The sequence below is a fragment of the Lampris incognitus genome, chromosome 17 (assembly GCF_029633865.1).
Source record: "Lampris incognitus isolate fLamInc1 chromosome 17, fLamInc1.hap2, whole genome shotgun sequence".
Taxonomy (NCBI): domain Eukaryota; kingdom Metazoa; phylum Chordata; class Actinopteri; order Lampriformes; family Lampridae; genus Lampris; species Lampris incognitus.
The window spans coordinates 20357089-20370760 of NC_079227.1; the positions used below are offsets into that span (position 1 = coordinate 20357089).

Sequence of the window (13672 nt, forward strand, 5' to 3'; positions counted from 1 at the left end):
ACTCAAAGTCTAAACTATTTATTCCTCCTGGTTTGATTGTCAAACGTTAGCGTTATGCGGTTGTCGTAGACACTGACTCCTCACTACCCATATGAAAAACAGGGAATAATGTCCTAGTCCCTGGCCACATACATCATCTATGTCTGAACTGTCTCAGTTTGAACTGATTTAACCTTTCCCTCCCATCCCCCATTAGTAGCTTTTCATAGTTTAGTCTCGATAGGGAAATATGGCTTTTACTTGTTTTCTGCCGGTTAGACCATTTCCAAGATCAAGTCTTTCAATATTTCATCTAAAAGAAGCATGTCTTTAAATCTGTGATAGGAAGGTAGAAGACAATAGACAGAAGGCAGTAAATGAAACAGCATCTGGTATTTATCCATGAATTCAGACAAGGGGAGATTACAGTAAAAATCATAACCAAGTAAAAAAAAAAAAATTAAAAAAATGAAATGAAGGGAAAAAAATATATGAATACAGATACAACCGGAAACTATACGGTGTAACAAATTGTTTCCTATCAGTCGCTGTCAGTATTTTTATTTTCCTCTGAAATGACCCCAAAATAATGTATCCAGGTTTAGTCAGCCAAATCAGGAAGTATTAGCAAGATCAATTTTGTACAGTAGAATAAATACTTTAATGAAATCTAACAATAGTTGTACCACAAAGCGAGGGTCTCTTTGTTTATCAGCCAGTAGCTGGCTTAATATGTAGTAAACGCTGCGTCCATGCAGAATGTGCTCTCTGTGTCTTTAACGCCTCCTGAAGGCACGGGAGATTCTCCATGCGTTGGGTTCTTCGTAGCGGTTGTAGAGAGGTTCCAGTTTCTGTTGTTTCTTCTGTTTGCTAAGGCGTGTGGGGTCGCCGACTCTGAAAAAGGCTGGCGCAAACTCTACCAACCAGCGAGGGTCAATGGTTGTCACCTCCCGCATGTACTCCTTAGTCGTCAGCACCAACTCATGGTACACTAGCCTGAAGAAATATGTAGCGTGTTTAAATGAGCATACAGCACATCAACAGCACTGAATCATTCAAATGTAGATGTAGGTAACATGCTCAAGAACAGCTCTGAGGTAAGGCAAAACACTGTATAAGAAATATAAAAAGCAACTTGGTTGATATTTAATGAGCCACAGTTGAGGATACTAACATCAAGTCAGACCCAAGTAAGTACAATACCCCGAGACTACCAGGTGCAAAATTCTAAAGAGTGTCTCTGGATGTGTGGGATAAACCAATGAGGTGATCCATCCCTGCCATTAGCATAGACTCACCATTCTGGCTGACGGTTGAAGAGGGTGCTGGAAGGGTGAAGGTACACCACCTGCTGGTCGATAAGGGTACGGTAGCCGTCCTGTGGGTGCTTTCGGGCCGAATTCCTGAAGAAACCGCTGCAGATGGCTTTCTGAACTCGCATAGAAGCTTTTCCACAAGACACCACATCTAGCTTGTGTCTGAGAAAGATTATGTATCAAATGTGAGATATGCATCATACATTCTGGACATGTCTCACAAGTGATACTGGCAGCTAAGGTTTCAGTACTATATTTTCTTTTTAATTGCCATGATGGCAGCATAATTATGTCCATGATAAATGATGATGATAAATGATCTAAAATTAGCCTTGATGCCCTCATTCCATGGTAGACAATGTAGAATGTGGCTTTTATTTTCTGCACCAAACCTTTACATCAATATCAATCAAGGTAAAAACAACAATGTTTGATACAAAAATAATTATCCTTATAATAAATTGAAAGATATGAAATGTATTGATGAAAGACAGGAAAGTGTTATATGAAGGCAACCTGTCCATGATGCTCAGCATCTGCTTGCGGATATCCTGGGCCCTCTTCAGCGAGCGGGCCTGGATAAAATTCTCAAAACACCAGGGGTTGGAGAACTTGTTGTTCTTCCAGGAGTTGTAGACGGCCAGCAAGGTCAGGTGATCTCCCTCCAGCTGGAAGAACTTTGCCTTTTTCTGGTCAGCCTGGGCTTGTTTGTCCTACAAAAGGAATGACAGGATTTGTTGATTTTTTTTTTATGAAGACTTCGAGGCTGAAAAATGGTTGGCCGTGTTTAATTGTTACCTTGTCCTCTCCATGGAAAAAGACTTTTACAGCATTTTCCCACCAAATGTTTCTCTTTTTTTCTTTGTAGTGTGCTCAAGGTGCAAGTAACTAAGTTTTTAAATAATTTCTTTAGAAATCACTGTTTCCATTGGAGGCAAGAAACAACTGCTAACAGTTGTGTAAACCACCTCTGTTTACATAAAATATGCCTACAGTCTACTTTGCTTATTGAAACAATATGGCTTTTGGTTGGAAGCTGTAGTGGTCATCTGCCTACCTTTGGTCTGTAGAATATGTTCTGCACAGAGAGCATGGAGACGATGGTGAGCATCTCTTCACTGCAGCTCAGGTGGACGGACATGATCAACATCTTACACAGCATGGGCTCCAGTGGGAACTCAGCCATCTGGGACACAGAGACACACATGCATGGACAGAGGAATGTAAATGGATTGCATTTATATAGCATTTTTCTAGCTGCAACAACCACTCAAAGCACCTTACAATCAATGACTGTTTCGCAGTCACCCACACACACATACACCGACCACGCAAGGCGCCAATTTGCTCATTATGATCAGTTAGGGGTTCGGTGTCTTTTTGCATGGAGGAGCCGAGGATCGAACCGGCAAACCTCCAGTTACCAGATGACCTGCTCTACCTCTAAGCCACTGCCGCCCTGAGGAACACAACTTCTAAGAAGCAATTCAACCCACAAAAATTACTAAATTGGTGAGTTTTTAGATTTAATTTAAATGTAAAAAAAATCTAGAAGATGGTAAAAATACAAAAGCAAAGAAAAAAATGAGAAAAATAAAAATGAACAGATTTGATTCTTTGCGCACGTTTCTCAGCTCCTTACCCGTCTACCCAGTCGTGTGAGCAGGCCTTCGTCATCCAGAGCTCCCAAAGTATAGAGCTGTTCCATAGCTGTGATCAGAGTCTCCATGGGAGGAGAATCCATGAAGTCGAATGCCAAGAGGTCATTAATACCCATGGCCTTGAGAACCAAGAGAGAAAAAAAGACAAGGGATTGAAGAAATTATAGGGTAATGCCACAAAAAAAATCTGAACTAATAACTAAGTGTCAAACACTGGATGAAACTTTAAAAAAACAACAGACTTTCGTTGGGATCAGTGATAACCTTTCTCCTTGCATCTGTTTTGCCCAATCTTGTCCAGGACAGACAGAGGTCAGCTATGAATGACTTAACCTAACAATGTTTCTGGAAAGACAGATATATTACAAATGTTGGATAAATATGTAAATACCTTGAGAGACAGCACAGTGCTGGCTAAGTTAGTTCTCTGGATCTCGGGCACGTTGGAAGTGAGCATTTCGTCTCTGTAGGCTCTCTCAGTGTAGAGCCTGTAACACTTCCCTGGGCCTGTTCTGCCAGCTCTGCCAGACCTTTGCTTGGCCTGGGCCTGAAAAAAATATTTTTACATAGGATATGTTAATGAAGCAATGTATCCTAGATGAATTAGCACGACGTCACCTGAGCTTAACTTACTCAGCAATTTCAAAACATATACATTTGAAAAAAAAAAACAAACAAAAAATGAAGCATTGCGTTTATTCATCATTGAGTTCATAATTAAAAGGTTAATTAAAATTTAAAAAATTTAAATGTATTTTTATTCAATTTAATTGTTTAAACATTTAAAAAATTAAAATTCAAAAATTAAAATCAATTAATGATAAATTAATAATAATTAATATTTTATTATAGACTATAATATCAATCATAAAAAATAAAAAATAAAATTCAAATAAAAACGTTAAATCAAAAAAAATTTTTTAAACTAAAATTAAAATTATACACAATTAAAAAATTAAAAAATAATTTACTTTTTTAAAAATTAAAAAAATTAAAAACTAAAACAAATAATCAAATAATGAACACTGAATATAAGTAATAACTATTACTGATAAAATACGCAACCTGTGATATAGGAGTCACCACAAGCTGATCAATGCCAGTCTTGGAGTTATACACAATCTGCTTGACAAAGCCGGGGTCCACCACATAGTAGATTCCATCGATGGTCAGCGATGTCTCAGCAATGTTTGTGGCAATAATGACCTAGAGCCCAGCAGACGGTACAGCGGTAAGAGGACTAACCTTCCATCACATATAAAATATTAATATTCGAGCTTAAGGATAGGGTATTTAAAATCAGAGCAATCTGTAATTGATGATTGGTTCAATATTTGCTCTTGAAAGAAATACCAATTAAGGCTTCAGAAAGTTGTCAATGATTTAAAACGAATATCTTCAATGAAAATGGTATGTGACAATGAGAAGAAAAAAATCTAATACTAAAAAAAAATCTTATTCACAAAATACTGTATATTTGAAAATTGTATAGTTTTAGAATGACATAAAATATATATATATATATATATAAAAACAGTAGACCGTTTTACCATGGCACACAGCTCTACTGATGTCACACTCAGTGTTTATTTCTACCTTTCTGCTGCCTGCAGGTGCAGGGTCAAAGATCCTGGTTTGCATCTCACTGGGCAAAGCAGAATATACAGGCAGGATGATCAGCTCAGGAACATCAGGTCCCAAAGACTTCATCCGTTCATACAGGATCTCACAGGCTGTGTCAATCTCTTCCTGACCAGTCAGAAACACAAGGACATCACCTAGATAGAAAGAGAACAAGAGGAGGGTCTACTATGTTTTTCAATGAAGGCAGAATTAATTAAACAATGCAGAGCATCCACACGTTCAAAGAACAGAGCTAGGATTCTTAAAAAAAACATTGCCAGTGTCTGAAATATCCAACTGATTCATTGTAGGTCATTAAGACAACGATGACCATGAATTCAAGATCATTTCTAGGAAACCCAAGCAGCCATACCTGGAGGCTCAGTCAGGTGGATCTGCATGACGGTGATGAGGCTGGCATCCAGGTAGTCGGTCTCAGGTTCTTTAGTGTAGAGAACTTCCACTGGGAAGGTTCTTCCTGGAATGGTGAAGATTGGAGCCTCAAAGAAGTACTGAGAGAACTTAACGGCATCCAGTGTTGCTGAAGATACTATCAGCTTCATGTCTTTGCGTTTCTGTATTGTCTAAGGGAGACAGGGTGTGTTTACAGTATAAACCAAAGTGTCTAAAGTCATCATCAGAGAAGAGATCAAGAGATTATCGAGAGAAGAATCCCATCTTTGATATAGCAGATGACAAATGAGCGACATCCTAAAGCACCTTCTTAAGCAGGCCAAACAGCACATCAGTGTGGATTGTCCTTTCATGGGCCTCGTCCAGCATGATGAGGGAGTACTGACTCATGTCCGGGTCCAGCAGACACTCTCTCTGCAGCATACCGTGGGTCATGTACTTGATCACTGTCTCTGTGCTAGTGCAGTCCTCAAAACGAATGGTGTAGCCCACCTAAATTTGGACGAAGGACAAAATAAAAACAAGTAAGGCATCATTGTGCTAGTGGTAACTGAGTTAAAGGAGGAAAAAGGACAATATTAAACTATTTTGATAAGCAAGTTAAGGGATGCACGTCATGCTGAAAGGGCTAAACGTATGTAACATCACAGATGTTTCCTGAAGCATTAGTACAAATCTAGCTGTTTGCAATCCGGAATTTAATAAGGATCAAGAAAAACACCCCTGATGGTATCTAGATTGAGGCGCTTTTGTAAATAGCAATGAAGAGAGTGTAGCCTTGTTAGAATATGAACAATGTTCAAAATTAATTAGGTAACTTGAATGGAATGAATTCTTCTGGTGTTTTGTAAAAAAAATGTGCTAGATTCCTGCAGCAGTGTGGCCTTTCCTTTATTATGCATTTCCAGCAGATAAATGTAAAGTCAATGAAAATCAGAGGATTTCTATCAATTCTTGACTCTGGTTTGGCTTTATGTTGTGTTATTATTATTACTTTTTTAGTTGACTTCAGCTGCACCTTTTCTGCATATGGAGAGTAAATCCCAGTACTTCAAGAGGGGATGCTACAGGTCCACCATGAAACGCCTTTATGGACTGCCCTCAGATCAGAGAGAAGTGAAAGATAGCGCAGACTAGTGTTTTAGAAGTCTACTCACCTCCTGACCCAGACAGCAACCGTATTCCTCAGAGACTCTCTTAGCCACCGACATGGCGGCCACACGACGGGGCTGAGTGCAGCCTATCTTTCCACGGGCTGTATAGCCTGCCTCTGCCAGGTACTGGGTGATCTGGGTGGTCTTCCCAGAACCAGTTTCTCCAACAACAATCAGGATTTGGTTGTCATGGACAGCCTGTAAAAAATAATAATAATAATAATAAGGGCTAGATGGCTTTCAGCACATGTAATAAAAGCACATTCTAACATTTATGAAAATATATGGCTTTGGAGACATGTTGGCTTTGTGGGTTGGGTAACATGTGTGCTTGAGATGTTGTCAGCTCATGACCTTTCACGCATTGCTCAAAGGTCACTTCCTCTCTCTTTCTCTCTCTCCCATCCCTCATATCACTACCCACTGAGTCTAATAAACCAGGAATGCCATAAAAACAACTTCCTGAATGAGCACACCTGTATAAGTTGTTCCTTGAGTTTGAAGATGGGCAGGCTCTCCCTCTGTTCCAGAATGGAAAGTTCTGTCTTTTTGCCATAGGACACCTGATTACCCCCAAAGGCATATCTTTTCCACTCTGGAAGGTCAACAGGCATTGCACCAATGCCTCTCATGTTGGCTGCAATTTGTCGTCCTTCATCTGTGTGGGGAAAGGAACATGTTAAAAGAAAACCAGCGACGTTTGCTTTTGAATTTTTTCACAAATCTTCATCATACTGTAGTGAGTCAGAACCAGTGCAAGGTTCTGTCTGGATCTGTCCAAACCCTGCAAACTATCGCTTCATTTAATCAAGATTAACTGCCATGATAATTAACTTGCAAACAAGCTCCTTTTGTTTAAAACTATGAGTCAGAGCCAGTGTCCAGGGCTGGAAGGACCTTATTCACTGCCATAATCTCCGATTCCACCTCAGGCCATGGAAGACACAGACATACAGCGCATTAGGCCTCTGCAAGTCGCTCTAAATTCATCTTGAAACCAGATAATCATCTCCAGCCATGGCATGGTAATCCAGGGGGCAAGCAACTGGGACCAGTGGAAGTTCTGGCACAAGATGGATTGCAGCTAAAATAGCTTTTTTTTGCTTTTCATGAGCTCTTGACCTATCATCCACTGTTTTTTCTCTTTTAATTAGCTCCTGGTCAACAGTAGTGGACATGTCTGGAGGAGTTGAGCCAAATGACACTGGAGAATGCTATGTATGCTGTGTGCCTGCCTAATTGCACCATACATTTTGCTGTGTGTGTGACCAAAGGCTGTTATAATGTCCACATCTTAATCCAAAGCCTCTCACAATGCTGGAAATTTTGCTAGAGACCTTTTTGAAATATTGTAGCCTCAGTAGAAGCAGGATCAACAAGTGGGACTTACAATCAGGCATGGGGTCTATCCAGTGCTTGTTGAGGCCCGTAGGGATGGCTTCCATCTCTTCTGCACGAGCCGCCTGCTTCACCTCCCGCCTCTCTTTAGCAAGGGCGCTCTGCATCATGGCAGCTTGGGAGAGGGAGCCATCTGGATTCTACTGGACAAAATGTGAGGGTGGAAAGGAAATGAATGTAGGTTGTACTGAAAGAAGAAAGAGAAAGTTGCATCAAAAAGCATTAGTAATTGTGGTGCAAAAGGTGTGTTTGAAGTTCATCTATTTTCAGATCAATCCATCCCTATATTTACATTGCTATGAAATGAAGATTACAAAGAGATTTTTCAATAAAAAAAAGCCTTGCATTTCCTTCTGCCTGAATGGTCTACTATGAATGAGTTTGGTGTTTTGGTCTTTTGCTAATATTTAGGTAGATTTGCACACAGGGCACCTACAGTTTTCTGGTGCTTTGGTATATATACCTTTACAATTTTGACTGGACTCATGTTCATGGTCATTTTAGTCTGTCCCCTCAGGAACGGGGGTTCCTCTTCAACCATTTCAATCTCCATATCCTCATCTGTTGACAGTATTGTACAATTAGTTTAAACTCCCTTGAAAATTTAAGGACTTAAACAAGAAATCGAAAAGAAAAAAAAAACCCAAAACATGGTTTTACCTTCTTCATCATCTATGTTTGGCAGGATACCAGTCTCCTCATCAAACTCGGGAAATTCCTCTTTAGGGAGGACATTAGCCGCAATCATCTAGGTGGACAGAAAAGTTGCTTGATAATTAATTAATATCTGGGTGTCTTACAAAAAACAACCTGAGGACAATATGTCTTCCCCTCAGGAGATGGCTAAGAGAATCTGTTCTGCCACGCTGCAGACATATTAGCACCTGCTTGATTTCCCATTTCTCAAGGTCGGTTATCTTGGCGAGTCTTTTGCGTTCCGTCGGGTTTTCCTCCGTCTCCAGTAGGCTGGGGTCAATGGGGCGGTCAGGGTTCCTCATGGCTTCGTCTCCGAGCCCAAAATCCAGGTTCCTCCTCCTGTTTGGGTTCAAGTCTTCCCCTGTCTCCTGGTCCACATCCTGAAAAGGGAAAGAGAAGCTCATTCATTTTCTATCACTAAAAACCAAGAGGACCATTCCAAAATGCCTTTATTGATTTACTGATTTGGAATGGATGCAAGCAAAAAGTAAAACTAACTCCATAAAATTTTCCAGCCACCGTGATCTTCATACAGGTAACTACACCACCACTTCTGAAACTGTTGTTGATATTTTTAATGCGTATACCTCAATTTTTTTTCTCATTAATTTTCTGTGGGCAGTTCAGGGAACAATAACAACACATGGGCCCTGAAGAAAACAGTATTTTCCCTAAGGAACATTGGCTTTCAAAAACCCAAGTGGAGCAAATAAGTCTTTCCTGATAGTAATCAGCTGTTGAATCTACAATTAAAAATGCCTTCATATCCTTCCTCTGAGAATGTAAAAATATTAATTTTTTTCCCCAACCCTGAGGTTGTACCAGTTGTTTAGCATTTCAGCTGCATCTGGATAATTCATAGAGAGCAAACTGAGGTGCCAGTCACAGAAAGTTGGTCAGCGGGCTTTATCACAACCACATTAAATTCCAACTGGGAGGAGACCCTGGCGTAGACCCAGAACTCGCTGGAGGGACTAAATGTCCAATCTGGCCTGGGATGCCCTTGGATCCCCCAGGAGCTGGAGGGCATTGCTGGGGAGAACGATGTCTGGAGTGCCCTACTTAAGTTTGCCGCCCCCGTCACCTGACTCCCCGGAGAAGCGGCTGATGACGATGATGAGAAGACAAATTCCTCGGTCCAATTGACCCCCCCTGGGGGATTAACCATTTCTGCTAGGAGTATCAACACAATACCATTCTGAGTTGAAGAGAGGTGGATATCAAGGGATGATGATAACCATCATCCCTTGATAATGGTGTTCTTTATTGGACATACATGTCTATGAGTATTTTTACTCCATTGGTTGCTTTAGGAGACAAAACCGCGTCTCAACAAATTATTAGTATTCCAATAATGGGATGTGGATTCAATTCTGTGCTTTGTAAGCAGAACCAGCTTTTTTTAACACAATATCACATATCAAGGCAGATGAAGATGTTGCTGCCGTCCTTACCTTCATGCTGAGGCTAGCCTTGGTTCCGGTAAATGACAGCACCTTGACTTTCACCTTTTGGCCTTTGGTGACCACATCAGACATATTGGCTATACGCCCCTCCTTGCGAAGCTCTGAGATGTGCACCAAGCCTTCCCAGCGTTTTCTGTGAGTACATTATCCCAATTACCTCAGCATAAATCTATAGGATTACCTCTAAAAACAATTATCTCTAACCATAAAACACGTCAGAGTCAGACCTCTTGATTGATGCTTTCATCCATTAAGTGCCTTATCGTACTGTTACTGCAAACATCTTTAGCTTGGGAGACCCCAGTGGGATGTTAAATATTCAGAAAATGTTCAATGAAAAAGAGAAAACACTTGGAAAATACTTGGAGAGGCTGGATAAACTCTTAAATACTTCACTTTCTGACAGGTTAAGTCAAAAGCATCAAAATCAAATATTCTAAATAATTCTTCCATTGGCACAGGGACGTGAAAAAGGACGATGTGAGAAAGATTAAAAGAAAAAGCTATTAATATGATTAGTGGAAAAACAGAGATCTCAGATACAGTAAAGGTATACATCAAAAAAATCTTTGTATTCCGAACAAACAAACAAAAAAAGCAAACCATATTTGTATATTTGTCTGCATGTCTAGCAGGTATCCACCAAGCAGTTTACTGACCTCAATCCCTCAAGCTGAACGAAGCAGCCGAACTGCATGATGCTGCTGATTTTCCCATTGTAGATGTCACCCACGACTGGCTCATCTGGTGGAGGTCGATCCACGTGTCTGTCAGGCCAGCGGTCAGAGTGCCTGTCGCCATTGTTGTCCTCATTATTGTCTCTGCGGGGACTGGGTGTGCGGTCACTCCAGCGAGACGCACGCTTCCTTCTGCGCTTGTGATTGCTCTCTCTGTCACGGTCCCTGGATCTGGAGCGGGAACGAGATCGACGACGGCCCCCATCGCGCTCTCTGTCTCGAGTCCTGTCATCTCGTCGACTCTTGTCCGACCTGAGGAGAAGACAAGAACAGGTTAAGTCCAATTTAATCACTTTGTGTTTCCCTGTAACTTAAGACTTAAATTATATTTAAAAAGTTGTACGTAATTATCATCTGGTTCAAAAATTTTCAGCTCACTTTTCACATGTACTACATTCATAGAAAATGTTGATTTGAAACAGTATATTTGAATAGTTAATTTCTATTAAGCAATATATTCATTTTGTGGAAATACTTAAGTTCATCATTCAGTAAAATATAAAATTATACAAAAAACATTAAGCTCTCTCCACTGGTTACGTGTTTGTTTTGGGATTAATTTTAAGATTTTATTGACATCTTTTGAGGCGAAGAATGGGCTGGCCCCCGGCTATATTTCTGATCTATTACGTATGATGCTTAGTGGAACCTCAGACCTTCAGACAGGGCACTTCTTGCTGTTCCACTATCCAAGCTACAGATAAAGCTGGTAAGAGCTTTTGCAATCAGGACCCTGAGTGTTTGGAATACCCTAGCGGAAGAGCTCATACTACAAAATACATTTCTGATCTACTGCTACACTATGAACCATCCAGACCGCTCAGATCGCCAGGGACAGGTCTGCTTTCTGTCCCAAGTCAAAACTAAACATGGAGAGGCAGCTTTCATTTATTATGCACCACATATCTGGAACAAACTCCCGGAAAACTGCAGGTCTGCTACAACTGTCAGTTCTTTTAAATCTAGTCTGAAGACTTTCCTCTTTGCCGCTGACTTTTATTAAATAAGACTTGAAGCTTCTGATTTTCATCTTACACTGCACTGTAACTTTTACTCTTTTCATTTTTTTAAATGTCTTTTTATTGCCTTACGTTGCTTCTTTTAATGCCTTTTATGGTTTATGTAAAGCACTTTGAATTACCTTGTTGCTGAAATGTGCTATATAAATAAACTTGTATTGCCTTGCCTAACACATCCAGTATCATCTTTTAAATCGCTTCTTAAAAACAACTTTTATGAGTTTTTTTATAAACATCACTGTACCCTTTTCTGTTCTATTGTTTCTCACCACCTTTCTTCCCATTTTACTTACTTTAGTTTTTTTATGCATCACACTTGTGATGTGAATGATTTTATTCAGTGATTTTTTTCTTTCTTTGTTATATCATTCTGCTTTGTATGGTACCATACAAATAACATATCTGAGATCTTTAAAAAAACCAAATGCTCATTTTTTACGTTGTGCATTTTTACTTGATGCTTACCATTTTTTTTTTCTCAAAAGTATGTCTCTTAAATGTAGGATATGGGAATTAGGGATTAAATTTTGTCACCTGTCATCAGAGCTTGTACCACTGGCACTAGGCATTAGCATCTCCAACTCTCTCATGGCAGCTGCTGCCACCTTCTCATCCTCTTTATCAGGATTGCATGGTGGAACCTGATGAAGACGCAAAAAGTCATTCAAAACATGTCTGAGTCAACAGAAATAGAGTGAGTAACTACCCTGTTACCATAAGTAGTGCCATATATTCCCCTAATTTACTGCACTGCATACTCTTCAAAACATCTCCATTACGCAACAAAATCAGTAACATTTCAACAGATCAAGTATAATTAAGTGGACAAGAATTAGTATACATACTAGCATTGGCAAAGTGATGCAGGCAACCTACATTTTTTCCATTACATTCTGACATATGAGGTAAAACGGCAATAAACGAAAGTGCAAACAATCAGAACAGAACGGACTGATGTTTTCAATCGTGCAGCCATAACGAGGTCAGCAGTAGAAAACAAGAAAAATAACAACCCAACAGCAGCTCTGAAATTTGTTCTAATAAACTGCTTTATTCATATTCCCCAATCATCTTTTTACCCACTCTTCAACTCCAGACAGACGTAGCCTAGCAGAAGTAGATTTGGAGAAGGGTGAAACTTTGCATCAACATAACTTATGATATACATTAAACTAACTTTGAAAAAAAAAACAGAATAGAATAAAATGTAACATTAACTTATGCCTTACCATTAATCTCCTTTAGCTTACCTTCCAGGCTGGATCATCTGGCCTACATAAGGCAGGGTATGCCTCTTTCAGTTTGTCCTTCTCACTCTTTGGCTTAACCACTGGCTGATGTGCTGTCATACAGCAAAAAAAAACAAAAACCAAAAACAAACAAACAAAAACCTTGACTCAGATTAATAGAATACAACAGATGTTCGAATATTTAATTGGATATAACGAATTAATATACCTTTACTTGTAGATGGTGATGGTCGCATGGTTTGTATAAGTCTGAGCAAATTGCCAATAAATGTATCCTGTAAAGGAAGCGTGAGCTGAGTACACTTTGATACAAAGCAAATCAAATGTATTACTGCCACTGTGGTTACGACTGATTTTTGCAAAAAGCTTGGTTTGTTTACACACTTACTGTGAAATCTGCTCCATTTTTCAACAGAATAGCTTTGAATTCTTCAAATGTATGGTGTTTTTCTGCAAGACTGATGATGAACTCGGCTGCAAAACAGGAATGCTGCGTTTTAGTTACATCTGCTAGCATGCTCAGACCTTAACCCAAATACATTGATGCTAGTAGAGATCGTACGGAAAATGCTAATCAAACTGTGGTTGCTATGTTTATGAGGCGAGCAGTTGGAGTTAGCGGACATGATAAAATAAAATAAAATAACGTTCAACACGTCCGTGTAACGCACCAAGATCTTTTTCGCTTATTCCCAGATGATTCTCTAATTCGGTGCACACCTTTGACACTAAAGACAAATATTCGAGGTGTTTAATTTCGTCTGCAGCAGCCATCCTTGTTTACTGCTGACAGGACCAGGAAGTTGCTTCTTCTCCGACTCCGGCGTCGGCATGATTCAGTGTTGCTGCCCCCTGGAGGCTTTGCCAACATAGGCAACATGAAAATGGACCTCTCCAGAGAGTTTGGGCAGGATATCAATCAAGTTGCATTTGATATATAGCGCGTTTCTTGCTGCAAC

The 13672-nt window shown here is 39.8% G+C and overlaps 1 protein-coding gene across 1 annotated transcript; it reads right to left on the minus strand.

Annotated features, from left to right (window-relative positions):
• Positions 1 to 369: 369 nt before the first annotated feature.
• LOC130127009 (ATP-dependent RNA helicase DHX8-like) lies at positions 370 to 13504 on the minus strand. The gene is made up of 23 exons (XM_056296554.1): positions 13385 to 13504; positions 13102 to 13187; positions 12922 to 12988; positions 12714 to 12805; positions 11998 to 12104; positions 10367 to 10696; positions 9696 to 9840; positions 8430 to 8621; positions 8206 to 8293; positions 8009 to 8106; positions 7538 to 7685; positions 6624 to 6805; positions 6151 to 6345; positions 5300 to 5485; positions 4953 to 5163; positions 4553 to 4734; positions 4022 to 4162; positions 3348 to 3503; positions 2938 to 3075; positions 2353 to 2481; positions 1812 to 2008; positions 1278 to 1457; positions 370 to 975 (listed from the first exon to the last, which is right to left on the minus strand). Exons 1-23 carry the CDS (start codon positions 13485 to 13487, stop codon positions 756 to 758), a joined length of 3573 nt encoding a protein of 1190 aa, XP_056152529.1. The 5' UTR covers positions 13488 to 13504; the 3' UTR covers positions 370 to 755.
• Positions 13505 to 13672: the final 168 nt, after the last annotated feature.

What these genes read in the sequence shown, in the direction of transcription:
- LOC130127009 (XM_056296554.1), bottom strand. Translation starts at nt 13,487, where the DNA reads ATGGCTGCTGCAGACGAAATTAAACACCTCGAATATTTGTCTTTAGTG. An exon ending in GTTCAGCTTGAGGGATTGAG is followed by an intron (nt 9,841 to 10,366) that starts GTCAGTAAACTG and finishes ATGTACTCACAG; the next exon opens with AAAACGCTGGGAAGGCTTGG. An exon ending in GATAGACCCCATGCCTGATT is followed by an intron (nt 6,806 to 7,537) that starts GTAAGTCCCACT and finishes TTCCCCACACAG; the next exon opens with ATGAAGGACGACAAATTGCA.